The 21,220-nt window shown below is 39.5% G+C and overlaps 1 protein-coding gene across 1 annotated transcript; it reads left to right on the top strand.

The window, feature by feature from the left end:
• The first annotated feature begins 15,767 nt into the window (after window positions 1-15,767).
• On the top strand, window positions 15,768-18,800 carry LOC129727761 (zinc finger protein 497-like). The gene is made up of 9 exons (XM_055685903.1): window positions 15,768-16,046; window positions 16,108-16,667; window positions 16,721-16,979; window positions 17,039-17,161; window positions 17,233-17,360; window positions 17,422-17,689; window positions 17,748-18,033; window positions 18,087-18,214; window positions 18,272-18,800. Exons 1-9 carry the CDS (start codon window positions 15,912-15,914, stop codon window positions 18,707-18,709), a joined length of 2,325 nt encoding a protein of 774 aa, XP_055541878.1. The 5' UTR covers window positions 15,768-15,911; the 3' UTR covers window positions 18,710-18,800.
• Window positions 18,801-21,220: the final 2,420 nt, after the last annotated feature.

The raw sequence follows: 21,220 nt of genomic DNA, 5'->3' as shown, positions 1-21,220 counted from the left end.
CATGATAGATAACAATAACCAATATATTATTGGATGGATAAAATGTTGGGCAATTTTGTATATCCTAGGTATCATTATTATTTCATTGGTCAGCGGTCAGCGGGAAAAATTGATAAAAAAGTTTTGAAAAAAAATTTACGTGAACAATGAATCAATCGCATACGAACATGCCTAGCACAGACGACATGAATAGACACCAACCATTCACTGTGAGTTTCTTTATTATTTTCTATCAGAAAAAAATTCCCCGTTTCAACAGGTCAAATAATGTTTTTCCATGAACTTAGATTGATGTGATGTCTCGAAGGTAAAGGTTTTTCGAACAGTTTGAAACAAACCTTCTTCTTGAACAATTCAGTAATATGCTCCTAATCCTGATAAAAAATTAATGTCTTGAAAGACTTAATTTTATTTCATTCTAACTATTATTATTTTTATTTCATTTTATCTTCGATGTTCACTAAATAATCGTGACCGGCATAATATCGAGTAAATTTAAAAAAAATACAAAATTAAAGAAGAGTAAAAGTTGGCGAATGTCTGTGCGTTTTTGTCCATTTACTAAAATTTTCACTGGAGCTTGTTGATAATTTTGCCATTATTTCGAATATTTCCCTTTTAGTGTGCCTATGTAACGGCCTCGAAATTATTTTCAGAGTAAGATTCATATAATAAATTTGATTTAATCAGAGTTAAATAGGACAAAACTATTTATTATAGTAATGTAAGTATTGTTGTATTGAGTGATTTGGTTGGATTTGGTTTCAACAACAACGATAGGCTTGTGCCATGTGAAATAAATATTGTTTGAACAAAAATACAGAACAGGCGCAATATCGCCAAGTGTAAACGAAATTCTTCCGAGTGTTGTTAAATATATTTCTAAAAGAAGATTTGAAAGAAAAGAAAACTACGTAAGTCTCCGAACAAACGGATTGATTCTGTCTGCGTACTCTGTAACCTATGCAATTAAAAATTCCTCTAATTACAGCGTTTAGTGCCACTTCACCATATCATACAACCCCTAGGGCTGTATACCTTGTAGTATTTATTCCAGAAGTTGGTCTTCTGTGTAGATTTGAAACCAATCAGATATTAAGGAGTTATAAAACTTTTTGTTTTAGAAAAAGAGCAAAGTTTGGATATTTTAAAGCATGTAGTGCCTTTTTAAGTTGCAGTTTTCTGAAAGTTCAGTTATTCAACAACAACAAAACATGTTTGTTCATAAGAAATACCAATTGTTTAGGTTATATCCCTGAAACGCTGTTTTGGCAGAGATTTGCGGTGTTTACGATAGCAATGCCGCAGATCAACTGAAATCTAAAAACTCATATTATTCAAATTATATGCAGTTTGATGTGGTATTTTAATATAATGGAAGCGAACCAGCCAAAAGCTGAAAGCCTCTCTAATAAAGAAAAAAAAGATAATGAAATAAAAAAAAAATCGATTTTTTCGAACCTTAAAAGGTATATATATATTTTTACGCCAAATGATTTATGAATTTTGATTTATGACGTTTCTCAAATAATTTAGAAAAACATTCACCACTTTCCATATTCTGTTTCTGGCCTCATATGCTCCTAATCCTAATAAAAAATTAATGTCTTGAAAGACTTACTCGAATCTAGAATTAATACAGTCGTCGTTCGATAACTGCAACATGTTTACATTGCAGTTACCGAAGGCCGTTCGATAACTGCAACACTTGACACATGCCAAAATTTAGAGGGGGGTCCGTTACTACCATTTTTGTTAACAATTATGTCGAAATGTATTTTTGAGAAGCACCTCTTTCATAGCCTAGACCACACAACATGTGTGTTATGTTCGACGATAAATTGTTAAAAAAAATGTAGACGAAACTTATTAACTTGATTTGTTTTGACGAGACCTCATTGGAATGGTTTGACAAATGCCGGCAAATGACTTTTTTTGTGCTAAAATATTAGTAAAACCACAGTTTGCTGAACGAGTGCAGCAGTTTATTTTAATAAATTTAAGTGTGTTAATGGATGATATTTGATCGTTTCGGGCTTTTTTCCAGTACCCAGAACTTTGGTATCGTCCAGGTTTCGCCAAATTCCGGAAGTCATTATCTTGGATTTAAAAAAAAACTTTGGGATCAGATTCAGGCTTCTAGGCATCCATTAAGTTTATACGATGAACAGCGGTAGACATTTGTCAAAAACATGACGCATACATATCTGGTTCCCTAAAGGTATTCCATACCAACAGCTAACCTAGCTACTTTAGGCGTGTAGCAAAAACAAATTCACATGGTGGCTGCATTTCATTTTACAGGGTGGTTACATTTCGTTTCGTTAACGTATACGTACGTAATCAATGATGCCAGATTGGAAGAACTGCTTAGTAACTTAGAACCGTTACTCACAAGGGGATGGCAACATGCTATCTCTTTCTATGTTGAATGAGTAAAGAGTCTTCCCGACAAAAGTGATAAGTATATGGAACTTTTGCTGGGCGTCTGCCTCGGGGTTTTATTTTTGAATAAAGTCCCGATATGTTGCCTACTGTAAAACGTGTAGAGTTTAGACAGGGCTGCCATCCCCTTGGTTACTCAAAAGATTGCGCTGCCAAAACTATCGCTCAATCTCAGGCAGAGTTCCCAGTCTTCTTGATACGATGTTTTTGATTACGGTCAATCAGGGATGGCACATGTTTTTGAAAAAAAAATTGCAACTGCTCGAAAAACTGGCAAAATCTGCTTGAAATTTGAAAAAATTGCGTTCGCGCAGGCAAAAGTCTGCAGAAATCGGCAAATATTTTGCAAAAGTCTGCGCAAGTATAAAGAGACTCTGAAAAAAATCTGCGTTAACTATGGGAATTTTGCAGTTATTTGCGAATCAAAAAACTGCGTTTTGGAGACAAATCTGCACATTTGGTATCCCTGCGGTATTTACCTAATGGGACCATGGCGGGAATTATATTCCACACAGGGATGCCAGGTCATATTTTCAAATGTATTTGTATTTGTACTTAAGACTCATCTGACACTTAGTTTTAATGAATTAAAACCTAATTTACAACAAATTCGATCTAAATAGCCTATTTTTAAATCTATGGCTGGGTTCTTTGCATAGGAATATGTTTTCTACTTATTCACGTTTCGAAAAAAAATGTCTTCACATGTCTTCCAACCCGAAATGGCTCGTTAAAACCAACCGAAGGCTGAAAAAATTACCGGCTAATCGAAAACTGACGAACAAAAAAAGGTCACACCCTCTGCAAAACGCGGGTCATGTTTTGTAATGTCTTCACATATTTTTCAATGTCTTCCATTTGTCTTCACAAGCAAGGATGTCTTCACCGCGGGGTAAATGTCTTCGATTTAAAGACATGTCTATGAAATGCTGGCGTGGGACTTGGGTTTGTTCATTGATTTACGTACTTTAATTCTCAGCCCCTTATTTTCTTTCAGATATATATATATATATATATATATATATATATATATATATATATATATATATATATATATATATATATATATATATATATATATATATATATATATATATTTTTTTTTTTTTTTTTTTTTTTTTTTTTTTTTTTTTTCAGGTGGAGGGGAAATTTGCATCCAAACCCCTGAGGTGACCAACCTCAGGGAGTGTGGGGTTGGTTTGAATCAGTGACCGGACCCACTAAAACCCCTCCAGTCTCCAGCCCATAATACTCCCCGGGACCACCGCTAGGTATTGCTTCGGGGAGCGGCTTTTGTGCTCTGTGCACCCTCTTGGTTCTATAGATCTCTTTGCTAACTTAGCTAACTAACCTGGAGACTGGCCGTTAGCTAACACTGGCGTGTCGGTGGTCAACCTGTCGCCTGTTTTGCAATTCTAAAACTATTTGAGAGGCGGCTGTACAAACCGCCCTCCAAATGTTTGGGTCTTTACACATCCTCCGAACTAGGTTGTCCGGAGTGGTGTCTGGCCCGCTCACTACCATCATGTCGCTCCGCGCATGCACAAAACGAGGGCACACGAAGAAGACGTGCTCAGCAGTTTCTTCCGCATCCGCACACTCGGGACACATGGGGGACCCCGCATGCCCGAATCTGTGTAGATACTGCCTGAAGCAACCATGACCTGACAGAATCTGTGTCAAGTGGAAGTTAACTTCTCCATGGTGCCTCCCGACCCATCCGGATACGTCCGGAATAAGTCGATGCGTCCATCTACCCTTTGCGGAATTGGACCATTCCTGCTGCCATCTGATCATCGAGAATGACCTTCTGGTGCCTCGTATACCCCTTGTGTCACGTTGATCGAAGCATTCTACGTCCTCCCTAATGGCTATGCTGATAGGCATCATGCCGGACAGGACGCAGATTGCGTCGTATGACACTGTACGGTACGCGCTCACAACCCTCAGGCACATGAGCCTGTAGGTACTTTCCAGTTTTCGACGATGACTGTTGGTACCTAACGCTTTGGACCACGCTGGCCCACCATACCTAAGTATGGACGAAACCACGCTGGCAAGAAGTTTACGCTTGCTGCCATATACCGCTGAGCTATTGGACATCATTCGAGATAGTCCTGCAGCGGCCGTTGAAGCCCTCTTACAGGCATAGTCGACGTGACTCTTAAATGTGAGCTTATCGTCAACCATAACCCCCAAGAGCTTCAAGGAACGCCTTGAGGTAATGGTGCAGTCACCGACTCTGACCACCGCCTGTTGCTCTAATTTGCGGTTGTTCACAACCGTAACCTCCGTTTTATGGTGCGCTAACTCCAGTTTCCTAGAGTGCATCCAGTCTTCGACCTTGCGTATGCAGTGCGCGGCCGTCAACTCGACCTCTTCGATCGACTCGCCGTAGACCTCTAGCGTGATGTCGTCTGCGAAACCGACGATCACAACCCCTACAGGGAACTTTAGTTTTAACACCCCGTCATACATGACATTCCACAACACCGGGCCCAGGATGGAACCTTGCGGTACCCCTGCGGTGATTGGGATGCACTTCTGACCCTCCTCCGTGTTGTAAACTAGTACCCGATTCTGGAAATAATTTTCCAAAATCTTGTACAGCGACACCGGTACGTGGATGCTCCTAAGCGCGAGCGCTATGGAGTCCCAACTGGCGCTATTGAATGCATTCTTCACGTCAAGCGTGACGATTGCGCAATAGCGAATGCCCCAACTCTTACGCTGGAGTGCTACCTCTGCCGTCTTGGTGACAGAGAGAATAGCATCCAGCGTGGATCTACCTTTCCGGAAGCCGAACTGGTTACTTGCCAGACCGTTTACACCCTCTGTGTACTGCACCAGTCTGTTGAGGATAATCCTCTCAAGCACCTTGCCCGTAGTGTCCAGCAGACAGATAGGTCTGTATGCCGATGGGTCCCCTGGCGGTTTCCCAGCCTTCGGCAACAGCACCAATCTCTGTCGCTTCCACCTGTCCGGAAAGAGGCAGTCATCCAGGCACTTCTGCATGACTGCTCGAAATAGATCAGGGGCCACTTTCATGGCCGTCCTGATGGCCAAGTTCGGGATTCCATCCGGTCCCGGTGCCTTGCTCACCTTTAGGGAGTTGGCGATCACGATGAGTTCCTCATTCGTAACCCTTACCTCCTCCACAACCTCTGCACGGCTGCCGTCTCTCACGGATTGGATGCCCGGCAGGTTGGCCGACCATCCCTGGTCTGTGTCTGAGATACTGGAACGTCGGACGTGAGACTCAGCAACCGGAGGCCAAGGATTTGGCTCGTGTCGTGGAAAGAGTCCCTCGATGATGCGCTCCAGCATCGCTGGTGATCGCTCTGCAGGCGCCAACACGCCTTTGGTCTTCGCCATTACGACTCTGTAGGCGTTGCCCCACGGATTCGTATTGGCACTCGCGCATAGCCTATCGAAGCAGGCCCTTTTGCTCGCCTTTATCGCACTTTTAAGCGCCGATCTTGCAGATCCGAATACTACACGGCGCTCTACCCTCTGTGCATCGGCACGTGCACGTTGCAACATCCGTCTTGCACGGAGGCACGCGCTACGGAGGTCCGCTATCGCGTCGGTCCACCAGTATACCGGTGACTTACCATTCCTAGGTTGGCGGGTCCTAGGCATGGTGGCGTCGCACGCCCGCGATAATGTGGCAACTAATTGGTAACTAATATATATATATATATATATATATATATATATATATATATATATATATATATATATATATATATATATATATATATATGTATATATATATATATATATATATATATATATATATATATATATATATATATATATATATATATATATATATATATATATATATATATATATATATATATATATATATATATATATATATATATATATACATATATATATATATATATATATATATATATATATATATATATATATATATATATATATATATATATATGTAAATAAACTCGAAAGCACTTCTTTTACCCTTGGTTATGTTGGGTTTGCAGTGTTTTTTTTTGTGCAAACAACATTTACCAATTACAACGAAGTAGAAGTTTAAAAAAAATGAATCTTTTTGATTTTTGTTTCACAAGTTTGTTTCATTTGCCAACAATTACATTCACTGTACTACAAAGACAGCTAATATAAGTATATTATTTTATTTGTGAAGTTGAAATAAAAAAATATCTGACAATGTTGAAATGTAAAAAAGTAGGAGGGTGGTATTCAAGACACGACCGCATGACGTTGACTACCGTATTCTTATAAAAAAAAATATTCCATTGAAGCAAATAGTAGAGGGAATTGCAACGCTTCTTTTACAAAACTTCTGTAATGAAATTTCGAGGCACCAAAAGGTACCAGTTGCCGATTATTCTCGTTTACTGGTTAGTCCGTCCAGAATTCCAGCCATTTTAGTATTTTGCACTAGCCATTTACTACTAAAGCCACCACGAGATGACCGGTACTTTTTTGTCTTTCCTCCTTTCAGCTGCCACCTAGCGCTGTCGTGAAATTAACATCAACATAAACATGCATTTTTGCAAGGTTTTTTTTTCCGCTAGCAGCAGCAATTGTAAAACATCAAATTCAACTAACCGCTTCTATTATAAAACTGCGAGGTTGCCGATTTCTTGTTTACTGGTAGGGACGTTGCGATACCACCGATACTAATACAGAATCGATCCTTCTACTTCCGATACTCGCATTTTTGGTATCGATGTTTTATCAGCGATACTTCATTAATATCGATACACACCTCTCAGTATCAAAAAGACTCAAAACAACCCTGTAAAGAAGAACGAACGAAGCAGAAAACTTGCTGTTTCCTGTGCCATTTTGATGCATCGTATGCATGCATGCCATCTCATCGGCAATGCCAATTTAACAGAAATTTCTGTAGATTAACCTACGGGAACGATCCTTTTCTACGGTCATGCAGATCCGAAGGTAAAATCTACAGAGCCATGCAAGCGGTTCTTTTGAAAATAGGATCAATTATTAAGGAAAAGCGTAATTGACTTTCGACTAAGTGTCTGCAGAAGCTGGTGTTTCTAGATTCAGTAAATTTAGAGACCATTTTACGAACTGACAGGTGTTACGTATTCTGCTGTTGATGATGTTGCTTTTACGTGCGTTATGTCAGCGGTTCCTAGCTTTCTGTCAAAATTTCATTCATAGATTGAGTTCAAAAACGTCTCGTAAAATGGCCTATATAAATGGTTTAATTGAATTAAACGTTTTATCTTGTGGAATAAATAATAAAAAAGAATTATGAGTTATATTTTGAATGAACTGGTATCGCGCAACGATACATTTAGGTATCGATACGTTAGCCTCGATACTATCGGAAAATCAGTACTGGCTCTCGATACAGGTATCGATCCTAAGTATCGATGTTTAATGGTATCGCAACGTCCCTATTTACTGGTTTCTGTCCAGAATTCCAGCCATTTTAATATTTTGCAGTAGCCACCACCATTACGGGTGAAACCGGCACGAGATGACCGGTACTATTTTGTTTTTCCTCCTTTTAGCTGCTAACACCAAGCGTCCGTATGTATCCGGTACGGTTTAATAGTGAAACTGATGGGGTGAAACTTTCGAACGATACGTTTTATACCAAGGCTTCGTCAGATAATTAGAAAGAAGGAGGGGCTACATAGATGATGGAATGGTAGAGACAAATGTTTCTTGAAAGCTGCGCCGGCCGCTGTCGTAATATTAACACCAACACAAACATGCATTTTTGCGAGGTTTTTTCCGCTAGCAGCAGCATTTGGTAAAACAGAAAATTCAATTAGCCGCTTCTGTACCAAAATTTCGAGGCACCAAAAGGTGCCAGTTGCCGATTATAGTTTCCTGGTTAGTCCGTCCAGAATTCCAGCCATTTAAGTGTTTTGCAGTAGCCATTTACTACAAAAGCCACCAGCATTACGGGTGAAACCGGCACGAGATGACCGGTACTATTTTGTCTTTCCTCCTTTCAGCTGCTAACACCTAGCGCTGTCGTGAAATTAACATCAACATAAACATGCATTTTTGCAAGGTTTTTTTCCGCTAGCAGCAGCAATTGTAAAACATAAAATTCAACTAACCGCTTCTATTATAAAACTGCGAGGCACCAAAAGGTGCCAGTTGCCGATTTCTTGTTTACTGGTTTCCGCCCAGAGTTCCAGCCATTTTAGTATTTTGCAGTAGCCACCAGCATCACGGGTGAAACCGGCACGAGATGACCGGTACTATTTTGTTTTTCCTCCTTTTAGCTGCTAACACCGAGCGTCCGTATGTATCCGGTACGGTTTAATAATGAAACTGATGAGATGAAACGTTCGAACGATACTTTTTATACCAAGGCTTCGTCAGATAATTAGAAAAAAGGAGGGGCTACATAGATGATGGAATGGGAGAGACAAATGTTTCTTGAAAGCTGCGCCGGCCGCTGTCGTAATATTAACACCAACACAAACATGCATTTTTGCAAGGTTTTTTCCGCTAGCAGCAGCATTTGGTAAAACAGAAAATTCAATTAGCCGCTTCTGTACCAAAATTTCGAGGCACCAATAGGTGCCATTTGCCTATTATAGTTTCTTGGTTAGTCCGTCCAGAATTCCAGCCATTTAAGTGTTTTGCAGTAGCCATTTACTACTAAAAGCCACCAGCATTACGGGTGAAACCGGCACGAGATGACCGGTACTCTTTTGTCTTTCCTCCTTTCAGCTGCTATCACCTAGCGTTCGCATGTCACTGGTGCGGTTTTGTAATTAAAATGATGGGGCGCCGGCCGCTGTCGTAAAATTAACACCAACAAAAAGATGCTTGACTATTGTAACATGTGGAGAAGATTTGGATTGCGAATTGATTGAAGAAGAGGAACTAAATACACTAAGGTCGCTTTTTACGCGGTTTTTCTTTACGCGGCTTTTTTTACGCGGATTCCGGAATTAACGCGTTTTTTTACGCGGATTCCGAAATTTCCGCGGTTTTTTTTTACGTGTATTCCGGAATTTACGCGGTTTTTTTTACGCGGCACGTATCCCCCGCGTAAAAAGCGACTTTAGTGTATTGATGGTCTTCAAAAATCAGCAATGATGCTGCAGTTACTGTCTCGGCTTTCTATGTCGTCGTTATGCGACTCCATTAATAGCATCCTTGGACTAAGAACAAAACGCCTTTTTTAGTCTTCTATAATCTTCTTTTCCTTTTAGTTTCAGTAAAATCGTTCTCATTAAGAAAAAATGCATTCCTAACAAATTTCTCGATCTTCGATCAATTATTACCAAAGAAGGGGTGTGGGGGGGGTATAAAAACGTGACGTAATTAAGGGGGGAGGATCAAGGAAGTTGTGACAGCTTGTGACAAGGGGGAGGGGGGGAGTTAGTTTTTTCCAAGGTGTGCGTGACATCATTAATGGATCGTCCCTGGCCGTCGCAAAAATGTCCAATTCTTGTTGAGTAACTTATGGTTTTTAATTGTAATCATATTCATCAGATTAACTTTCAATCACCATTAGTAGCAGCATTGCAGTTTTGATTGCACGCGAATAGATGTCGTGCCCACTGCAATGATAGACGACGAGCAACTAGCGGCGCCCTGCTCCACATATACTGTACGGTACTGTTCTGCCGGTACCCGCATAACTGTCCCATACTGATTTTGGTCACTTTTGAGTAATCATCGGGAATCGACTTAATTGTTATTATATTTTCTGGGAAAAAATTAAATTTTATACTTTTGTATGGAAAAACATGGAAAAAATACCAAGTGGTTTTTGTCCCATATTGAAAGTACCCGCATTGCAGTCCCACTGCATAGTGGTACAAACTGCAAACATATAATTTTGCTCCAGATTATTGTATATCGGATTATTTTAGGCATATAGAAGTATGTCATTCAATTAACTAGACTAATGTTATTTTCTGTAGTACAATCTACGTTGCCAATGATACTGCCGGTTGCTAGTTGAATGTATATGTGATGGGACAAAATATGCGAGTACTTTTGAAATGTACCCGCATACTTTGTCCTATTTTGTCTTTTTTTCAAGTTATATAACGTAAAACCAATTCCATCCATGGTTTTTTGTTCTCAACGATAAACTTGCGGGGCCATGAAACTATTATGGTCATTGGTTCTGAATGTAATTGCTGGAAATCCGAAAATTCACGGATATTAAATCGCTATTTTATCAACATGTTGTTTTTCATTATGGGACAGTTATCCGGGTACCGGCAGTGTTGCTTTTACCAGCATGTTTTCTTTCAAGACATCAGTTTCTATTACGCTCTAACAGCAGGTTTAGAAATTGTTCAAGAAAAGGTTTTGTTTCAAACTTTTCGAAAAACCTTTACCTTCGAAAAATCAAATTACTGCAGGTTCATGGAAGCAAACATAAATTAACCTATTGGGACGGAGAGACTCTGTCAATTTTTTTTGGCTATTGATGCAGAGAATATCACAGGGAATGTTTGGTGTCTATTCATGTCGTCTGTGCTAGGAATGCTCGCATGTGATTAAATTATTGTTCGCGTAAATTTGTCCTTGACACTTTTTATCTATTTTTACCGCAATGATAACTAGCGTACTACAAAACTGTTCAACATTTTATCTATCCACCAACACATTAAAATCTGACGCAACATTTGCCAGTTTCATTTCCAATTTTACAGAATGCATGCCAGTATAGAAAACAGAGACGTAGTCCCACGTCAAAATAAAACGAGTCGCTGCAAGATGTTTGTTTGAGACATTCACTCAATTAGTCATATTATCCGAATACAGTCGTCGTTCGATAACTGCAACATGTTTACACTACAGTTATCGAATGCCGTTCGATAACTGCAACACTTGACACACGCCAAAATTTAGAGGGGGGTCCGTCACTACCATTTTTGTTTTCAATGATGTCGAAATGTATTTTTTTAATAGAACAGTGGCAAAAAAATAGCAGAAAACTAAAATACACACTTATTCTCGTTTTAATCGTTCAGTAATTTTTATTACGGTCATGTTCAGTAAATTTGAAAAAATACTGATCATTTTGTAATTTCCTCAAAAATAACAGCTGGGTCTAGATTCAATTCTAGCCGACACCGGGAGATTTTCTGAGGCGAAAAATCTCTGGGATCACGCCTTCCATCGCATGAGGAAGTAAAGCCGTTGGCGCCGGTCCGTTAATTAACGGGTCGTGAGTTAGGGTCCTGGGTGTGGAGTCGCCTCCCCGGGCGTCGGTGATTGGCCACAACAGTGGCGGAGCTAGACCGACGGAAAATAAGCGAGAATAAAAAAAAAACGAAACATCAAAAGTCCGTCATTTTGCAAATATTCAAAGAGTTTCGAAGTTGAGTTTTTAAAGTGTTTCGCGTGTGATTTTCAAAACAAAAATGGAAATCGTACTTTCAAATCTACAAGAAAACGAAGTGGAAGTACACGATCTATTCAGTAAGTTGTTATTTATCAAATATGTACGTATTTGTGTATTTTAGTTGAATGTTTCATATCATGGCACATCCGCAACAATGTTTTCACCCAAGATTCTATCTATTACGATTGAGATAATGCAAATCATTTCAGTCAGCATATAGAAATTTTTCCACCACAGGAGAACAGTTTACTAGAAGCCTATATTCATCATAACATTAAACGTATCAAGTTTTTACTTGAATGTGCTGGGAACACCAGTATAATCGATCAAAACAATCCGAAATACCTTTATAAAATTATTCAACGGTTGTAATAGCAGCTTTCACAATGGTCGTATTTACTTTTCTCCTTTCGCTGTACGTTTACAGTACGCACGGTAATTTTTGACGAATCGTCAGGTTTGTAAATTTACAAAACGCTCGGTAATTCGTGACGAATAGTCAGCATTGTAAATACCGACTCATGCAGCAATTTTTGATGAACACTTTGTAAATTTTTACTGGGCTATCTTCTATGTTTGACGTTTCAGCGAGAATGAAAAATTACCGAACACTCGTCAAGCAAATGAATTACTGAACAGATTGCTGATGGCTCAGCTGTTGAGAACTCGTTAAAAAGATTGCTGAGTTCGGTAAAAGAAACTAAGTGTGTACTGAACAGATTGCTGATGGCTCAGCTGTTGAGAACTCGTTAAAAAGATTGCTGAGCTCGGTAAAAGAAACTAAGTGTGTAGGCAAGCAGGGCCGGCGTTTCATGTGGGTAGTATGGGTAGTAGTACCCACTCGGAAAATATCCATGTGGGTACTTACCCACACGGAACTATCGGACAAAACCAATAAAAGTACTTTTGCGAGCGACAGATTTTTTGATGGATATCGTTGAGCGAGAGGTTATAAATCTACAGACTTATGTACAGTTCTAACGTTACTCAGAGTAAAGGATTATTTTTTTTTAATTGTTTCATTAACGATAGAGTTCTGAATTTCATTTACGATAGAGTTCTAAAGTTTTTTTTTCTCGTAAAAATTTCCCATGCCAAATTTGCGCTCAATCGAACTTTGCGAAGTAGAGCCTCAAAGCGGTCAAAGTTACAGTTCTTCGATCGATGAAAGAAATGTTCGAGCTGGGAGTGTCTCTTGTGTGTTCTGGTGTAGCTCGAGTCTCCCAACGCAAAAGTTTCCATGTCCCTGAAATTATAATCTTGTTTTTAAAACAAATTTTTATGAAACAACATCAGTTCCCGATATTTCATGCATTTCTAAGAGATTTGCTATAAAAAATAGATTCCTGAAACTTCAAGAACTACTCTTGTGCATTTTTAGGTTGGTCAAAAATGTAAGACTTTCACAACTGTAAGTGAAACCCTCTCAGAAGTTCGATTAAGCTCAAATTTTGGATGGAAACTTTTTTCGAGAAGACAAAATTGCTGAGCCCTAACGTTAGCATTGAAAAAAATGCTCGAAAAAGAACGATTTTTCATGAGTTTACCTTTACACGCACTGACGAAACTACCCATGCAGCATCAATCATAGTAACCCATGAGTCAGCAAAAAAATTGACTCAAACTCTAATCATAATGGTGAAAACAGTTAAGCTACTTCGTTCAGAAGTGTGCGCGATCAAAGAACGTTACCCCGTCGTGTCTAAAATAGAAATCGTATGGAAAGGGACACCGGTTACGCTTGTTCCGGTATCTAGAACATCTTGGCACTGCTGGACTACAAGCAGAGCATCGAAAAAAAGACCGGTTCCGGACGGCCGACGACCCTGAGCGACAAGAATACTGAAGAGGAAAACCGAGGGGGAAGTGGCTACATCGCTGCGTACGCTTGATCGGCAGGTCGGTTCAACCGGCAAAACAGTGGAAAAATACCTGGCGAACATGGACATCAGGAAGTTGAAGTCCCGTCCATTGGTCTCGGAGTTGCTCAATGGTCGAGTCGATTTTTTCGGCGAATCGCAACGTGATGATGGTGGTCTACGCCGAGACCTATCTCACCCTGGATGACAACGACAGGCAGGGCACTCCATATTTTACTTTACCCACGAAGGAAGTGACCTCTGAGATGAAATTCATTGCACACACCTAGTTCCCAAAGAAGGTGCTGCTGTGGCTGACAATTAGCGAGAAGCTCCGTACTGGCCGTGAATGGGGAAATTTATAGTACGAAGTGCCTGCCGGAAGTTGCGTCGTTGCGTAGGGGTGAAGACGCGGTGCTCTGGCCGGATCTGGTGTCGGCCCACTACTCGAAGCAATCGTTGGAGGAGATGGAGCGGCTGAAAATCGATGCGGTACCCAAGTCGGCCAACCCACCCAACGTTCCCCAGCTGGATCCCATCCAGAGTTTCTGGACAAACCAGAAGCGTGAGACCTACCTCAACAATCTTGACGCGATAATTGAGGAGGAATTGATAAATAGAACGAAGAAAGAACTCAAAAACATGCCTACACGCATGTCCACCATGGCGAATGTTCCGGTAAACATTCGGAAAGCCACTCGCAAGGGCGTGGAATTACTTTTGCAAATGAGCCTATATAATTGCCTTCCATGGGAAATTAATGACATAAACATGACTACTGGACGAAATTCGAAAATCTAATTTCTTTTAAACATTCCATTGACACCTTATTGTTGGTGCACAGTCGACTTTTCGTAAAATTTTGTTCAGGTATCAGAACGTAACGCCACCCCCCCCCCCGGCCACGCTTTTGTAACCCATGAACCTTCCCTATTCCTTACTACCCACTCGGGAAACGGGAAAATAATGTGACGCCGGCCCTGTAGGCAAGCTTTTCGATTAATCAATTTGATATTAATATTTCCGCATCATAATTTATTGCGTTTCAGTAACTACTTAACATAAACAATATGTAGGCGAACATAAAGTTCATCACTACAATAGACCATTTTTCTAGACGTTTCTAAACTTAATTCATAAAAGGAATTTAGACAGAAAGCTCGGAACCGCTGACATAACGCAAGTAAAAGCAACATCAATGTCAGCAGGATCCGTAACATCTGTAGTAACATGGTCTATTCATCGCTAGATCACAAAATATTGTTTGTGATCTGCTATGCACTGCCTCGCTGAATTGTGAAAGCTAGCCAAACAATGCACAAGGGATATTTTTTTTTCTTATGATAATTACGGAAAGTGAACCACATAACATGGTGATTTTGCTTCATTGATTTATAGTGGAGATCTATAATCTCGATAATCTCCCATCTAGAATGAAGAGACAACAAGTAAACGAAATCGAAAAAAACGAGAGAAATAAAAGAGTCCTTTTGAAATGTTTCTAGATATTCAACAATTTTTATTTTCGAATGCATTTAGAATCCCCCCGCGAGATCTGGCACTTAAATGTCAAATCTCGCCAAACATGTGAAAAGGGCCCATGTGCCATATGTAAACAAGCCAAATTTTCTCGTTTTTTGATCAATACAAGCGAAATCTGCTCTTACCAATAAGATTTATTGATAAAAGAATTCACTCTTTATCAAAAAATCTTATTTGTACGAGTAGAATAAGCTTGTATTCATTGAAAAACGTGAAATTGTGGCTTGTTTTCATATGGCCCATGGGCCCTTTTCACATGTTCAGCGAGAAATATGACTTTGACATCAGATTTGACGGATTTCGGTCCAATAACTGCAAAGTTGTTGCAGTTATTGGTCTTGCAGTTAAAAAGCGTTGCAGTTAAAGTCTTGCAGTTATCGACCGGCGACTGTATTTTCCAATTTTATAATTTCCCCTCACTATCGAAAAAATATCGGGGCATAGGCATCGATTCAGCTTTATCAACGTCAGTTGCTTCGATCGATATTTGGGCTTCACGGTATCGATATTGAAAGTATCGATACGGTATCGCCCAACGCTAATCTCTATTGACAGCGGCTTCCAGAGAAAGTATTATAAACAATAATATGGTCGCGTCTTGCTGCGAATTATTTATTAAAACTAAAATGTTTGAGTGATTGTTATAAATTTTCAAATCTAAATCCATAAACGCCAGTGTGACACTGGAAAGAATGGATTATAAGCCGAACTTCATCTGCTTTGATCAGGTATGCAGAATTTGCATGAAAACCAGTGACGGCTTGCAGTCTATTTTTGGTCAGCCTCAGGATATTCCCGAGTTGGTCCGTTTACTATCGAAAGTAGAGGTAAATTTGAAAACTATTGTGATTTATATATATTGTGTTTAACTAGTAAACAATCATTTAGGTTTTGGAAAACGACGACTTACCAAAACAAATATGTCCAGAGTGCATTGTGTACGCCGGAAATGTGATAGAGTTCAAGGAACGTTGCATACAGTCTGACCGAACGCTACGAGAGTACATGTCCGAAGGATGTGACGATAGGAAGCAAAATTTCTTGAAACAAGAACACGCGCTGTTAGGACTGAATGATGATGGTATGCCGTTAGGGCCAGAATTCATCAAATGCGAAATCGATGAATCGGCTAGTGATAAGTCAGATGGTGGGGGCAATGATTTTGAAATTGCAGATGGCAATGATAGTGATAGTGAGGAGGATGACGATGACGATGAGAATGGCAACGAAGAGGATGATGAACAGGAAAAAATTGAGCGTCGTATACGTAGGCGTCGGACACGGACATCAGCATTGCAAGATTCCGATGACGAGCCATTGATCGCAAAAAAAACTAAAGCAGAAACTCACGAATGTACAATTTGCAATGAAAGGTTCAACAACAAATCACACGTCAAATTCCACGTCAAAAGCGATCACGCAGATGAGAAAACTCTTCCACAGGATCGGTAAATATGCTCAGTGTTTTTTTTACGATTGTTGTATAATTCAGCTCTTTCAGGATACGTCGTTGTTTCTACTGTCCAAAGGCGTACTCTAATTATGAGCTGCTAAAAATCCATTTGAACTTTCATCCCAGAAATGAATGGACTTGCCCAATGTGTGCTAAGGAATTGAAGAAAAAAGGCAAATTCATCGATCATTTACGAATGCACGCAAATGAGCGTCACTATAAGTGCGAAATTTGTGGTAAAGACTTTACCTCTCACAAGTATATATCCAACCATATGAAGATGCACAAGAAAAAAGGGGAAGCAGAGGTAATTATTTGGATGCAAAAGACATATATTGTTGTTTTTAAAAGAAAAATTTATTTCAGAACAAATCAAAATCGGAAGATTCGAGTGACAGTGAGTATGATCCAGTTGATGACGATAAGAACGACGATGAGGAAGATGACGACGAGGAATCTAGTTTATCTGACCGAGAAGAGAAAATAAGGGTATTTATTAGTAAATTAGTTTTAGTTCGTAAAATGATAATCCTGCCCTGTTTTACTATGAATTATACCAGGGCTCCTACCAGCTAAACCCCGATGCACCGAAAGATTGTCCAGTTTGTGGGGAATCATTCGAGAAGGTGATTCATGTAAAGTTTCACCTGGAGAGTGAGCATATTCCGGTTGATGAATCTTCTACTAAGTAAGTAAATGATCAAGTTTTCCGAATATTGCAATATTTAACTTGTCCCCGATTTTAATAGAGTTCATCATTGCGTTACCTGCAAAAAGAATTACATGACATTCGAACAGCTGACAAATCATATGAAACTACATCCGAACAAAATCTGGAGTTGCCCTGAGTGCAAGAAACAGTTCCGTCGTTTAGATAAATATAAAGATCATCAGAAAATACATCAGAATGATCGAACCTTTTTATGTGCTCACTGTGGTAAAGATTTCCCCACAACAAAATACATGAACCGACATCTTCAAACGCATATAAAGGAAAAAGTGCGAAAAGTAGAAGAAGTACGTGTCCGCCAAATTCATAAAATTTTTATTACGGCCTGATTCTAAATCATTTTAGGAGTTCGAGTGTGAAGTTTGTGGAAAAAAGATGAAGTACAAGTCAAATTACACTAATCACATGAAAACCCACGGTCCGGAGCACTCAAAACAGATTAAAGCGGACCCAGATTCGCCACCGAAAAAAATATATTTGTGTAGCATATGCGGTAGAAATTGCGGTTCTTCCAGCAACCTAACGGTGCACATGCGACGACATAATGGACAAGCAATATGCTCCTGCTCAGTGTGTGGCAAAGGCTATCCCAGAAAAGCGGATTTAGTTATGCACATGAGAAGACACACAGGTAAACTAGCCTCGTTTGACGTTTTAACTTTTAGTAAATTGGTTAATTTATAGGTGAAAAACCCTATGAATGTCCTACTTGCGGTCGTGGATTCGCGAGACGGGATAAACTTCGGATACATATTCGAACTCACACCGGAGAGAAGCCTTACGCCTGTCCTTGTGGACGAGCTTACGCTCAGGTATGTTTCAACATTTTTCAGTTATTTCAGTTAATAAAGCTCTTAAAATATTTCCAGAAAAATGATCTCAAAACTCATCAAAAACGCAATACGTGCGGTCAAAACTTCGACATCACTAAACTGATGGCACCCTACCAACCATCGATCTGTGTTCGACCGCAAACCCAATCACAGCAATCTTCTCAAAGGGAACTACCACCTCCGCCGGTGCCGGTTTCTACGAGCGTTGCAACTGCCGTTCCTTCTAGTTCTCAAGCGTACAATGACACTAACACTGCGTACTCGGTATCGCATCCAACAGTCAGCGGAAGTATTGGGCAGAATATTCCCCCCTCTCCGCATCATGAATTAGGTGGAATTTCCGATTCTGTCCCAAACAGTCCGGTCGATCTGATGACACATCGGCATCAGTTTGGAGTTTTCCCAAACTCCATGGGGGTCCCAGTATTCTCCAACTCGTACCAGCAACCTAAGGTAGATATGTGCAATCAATAAGTATAATTTGATTGTGATGCGTTTTGATGGCAATGGTTTTCAAAATAAATCTTTTTTACAAATAAGCAATAAATTTGCTAAAAAGGTTGAATTTTCTTGAAGATAATCATTCCGATGACAATTATTAGAAGTCCACACCTGGGAAACAGAGAATTGATTTATTATTGTTAGTCAATAAGCAAAAACAAAAACTGTTTAATCATATCTTACCCTATAGATACACGATGAGTAAATTAAATTCGAACGGAATAGAAAACATATAAGAATTTTACAGCTTGCCATCTGTAATAGCGGTATTCAAAAAGCACCCAAATAGAAATACCCAGCCGTAAACTGTGTACAGTAAGGTCGCTTTTTACACGGTTTTTTTTTACGCGGGTTGCTTTCCTCCATTACTTGAAAACGGTACAAGATATCGACCTCATTTCAATCGAGTTTTCCGTTTTAGGCCACGAGTGATCATATATCAGTTTTCAAAAAAATTCACAATTTTTGGTGTAAACTCAAAATTCCAAATATTGCATTTTGGTCTCTAGATTGGCCACTATCATATTCGAACGAGATTTGAACGTTTTAGGACGGTTTTCTTTGTTATGTTTGCAACTCAAAAAAGTCGGTTTTACGCGGGCCCATACAAATTTGGAACGCATCCCCCACGTAAAAAGCGATTTTAGTGTATCTTATATTACCCATCAATGAAGTACAGTAAAGGCACATCTGTTCAACTGAAGAACCAAAAATGAGACAAAATCTCTTTATTTCAAGTATCGACATCTAGCGGAGGAGAGGACGCATTTTACACTCGAAATTTTATTACGCTTATATTCCATTCATTCAATAGAAGGACTGTATGAGCTCTCGCTGCTTTTTCGCCGAGAGAATCCTTTGTTCTCCCCGGTACTGGTATAGCGAGGGTGCCTTTTCATGAAAAGCGTACAGTACCACCCGCATACGTGCAACGGTTTTTATTTAGATATATTTTTAATGAATTTCATTGCTGCCCAAGTTGAAAACTGAATATCTTGACTAACGACAATCATTTTTTTACATCGTACCTAATGCCGGAAGCAGTGCTGTGTATAGCGCGTCTGATATGCATTACTTGCAATGTTAGGTATAAAAAACGGTACGAGAAAACAATATTGTCGCTGGTCGAGAAATTCGGTTTCCAAGTCCAACGAAGATATTCAAGTCAATCAACTAACAGGTTAAAATAGTTCATAGTTTCGCGAGGTGTACGATCCAAGAAAATTTGTTAAACAATGTTTGAATGGTTGAAAGATTTTTAGTTTAATTTGTTCTATTGACGTTGATTGTGAATTGTTACTGAACTCCCGCGCTTTAAAGATCTCTTGAATGTGGTTCTGTCTTAACTTGATTTTGATAGATTCAACAGGATTCAACTATTCAAGATCACATTTTTGCTTGGTCATTGAAGCGAAAAAAATTATTTTTTGGTGCATGTTCAAACTATTGGAGCGAACTGTTGGAACGATGCACACGAATACCCAGCCGTAATCTGTGTATCTTCCATTACTCGTCAATGGAGGTGAGTATTTTTATGGCTGGGTATTTGTTTACGAGCTCGACATGAATACCCATAGTATTTTGCGACTGGGTATTTCTAAACAGGTGCTACCTGTACTGCCTTTGTTCACATAAACCGGAGCGATTTTACCGAGTTTCGTTGAGCTATTTATCCGACCGCAGCACACGGATGACGAAGCGGTGGGTACTGAAACTATAGCTACGATTGCATGGAAAACGAAATCTACCCAACCGGAGGGTACAAACTACCTGAAATGATGTAAACGTGTTGGGTAGTTTTGCACATGATGAGTAGAGCATGGTGCAACGGTTTGACCTAAAAGTAGGCGCGGGGTTTTTCGCGCAACGAATAACTTTTTCGTGTTTGTTGATATATCCTCACTAACTAGGCAATTGCATACCGCAAATTCAGGTGTTTTAGTTGAAAATTGTTCCTTATATTGATGAATATTGTTAGCAAGCTATGTAGCATTGCCATATTTTTAATTTAAAAGCATCCAAATGATATACAGTCGCCGTTCGATAACTGCAAGACTTTTGACTGCAACGCTTTTTAACTGCAAGACCGATAACTGCAACAACTTTGCAGTTATCGGACCGCAATCCGTCAAATCTGATGTCAAAGTCATATATGACATTGAAGTGGCAGATCTCGCGGGGGGATTCTAAATGCATTCGAAAATGGAAATTGTTAAATCTCTAGAAACATTTCAAAAGGATTCTTTCATTTCTCTCGATTTTTTTCGATTTCGTTTACTTGTTGTCTCTTCATTCTAGATGGGAGATTATTGATCTCCACTATTAATCAATGAAGCAAAATCACCATGTTATGTGGTTCACTTTCCGTAAGTATTTTAAGAGAAAAAATTTCTCTTTTGCATTGTTTGGCTAGCTTTCTCTACTCAGCGAGGCAGTGCATAGTAGATCACAAACAATACTTTGTGGCCTAGCGTTACGTTTCTG

The sequence above is a fragment of the Wyeomyia smithii genome, chromosome 3, assembly GCF_029784165.1.
Source record: "Wyeomyia smithii strain HCP4-BCI-WySm-NY-G18 chromosome 3, ASM2978416v1, whole genome shotgun sequence".
Lineage (NCBI taxonomy): Eukaryota > Metazoa > Arthropoda > Insecta > Diptera > Culicidae > Wyeomyia > Wyeomyia smithii.
Note: the sequence above shows the minus strand (reverse complement) of the source record. Positions and strands in the feature narration are given on the sequence as shown.

Excerpts from the sequence above, each read along its gene's own strand:
- LOC129727761 (XM_055685903.1), top strand. The coding sequence starts at position 15,912 with ATGGATTATAAGCCGAACTTCATCTGCTTTGATCAGGTATGCAGAATT. Across the intron at positions 16,047-16,107 it reads GTTTACTATCGAAAGTAGAG|GTTTTGGAAAACGACGACTT; the intron begins GTAAATTTGAAA and ends ACAATCATTTAG. Across the intron at positions 16,668-16,720 it reads AAAACTCTTCCACAGGATCG|GATACGTCGTTGTTTCTACT; the intron begins GTAAATATGCTC and ends CAGCTCTTTCAG.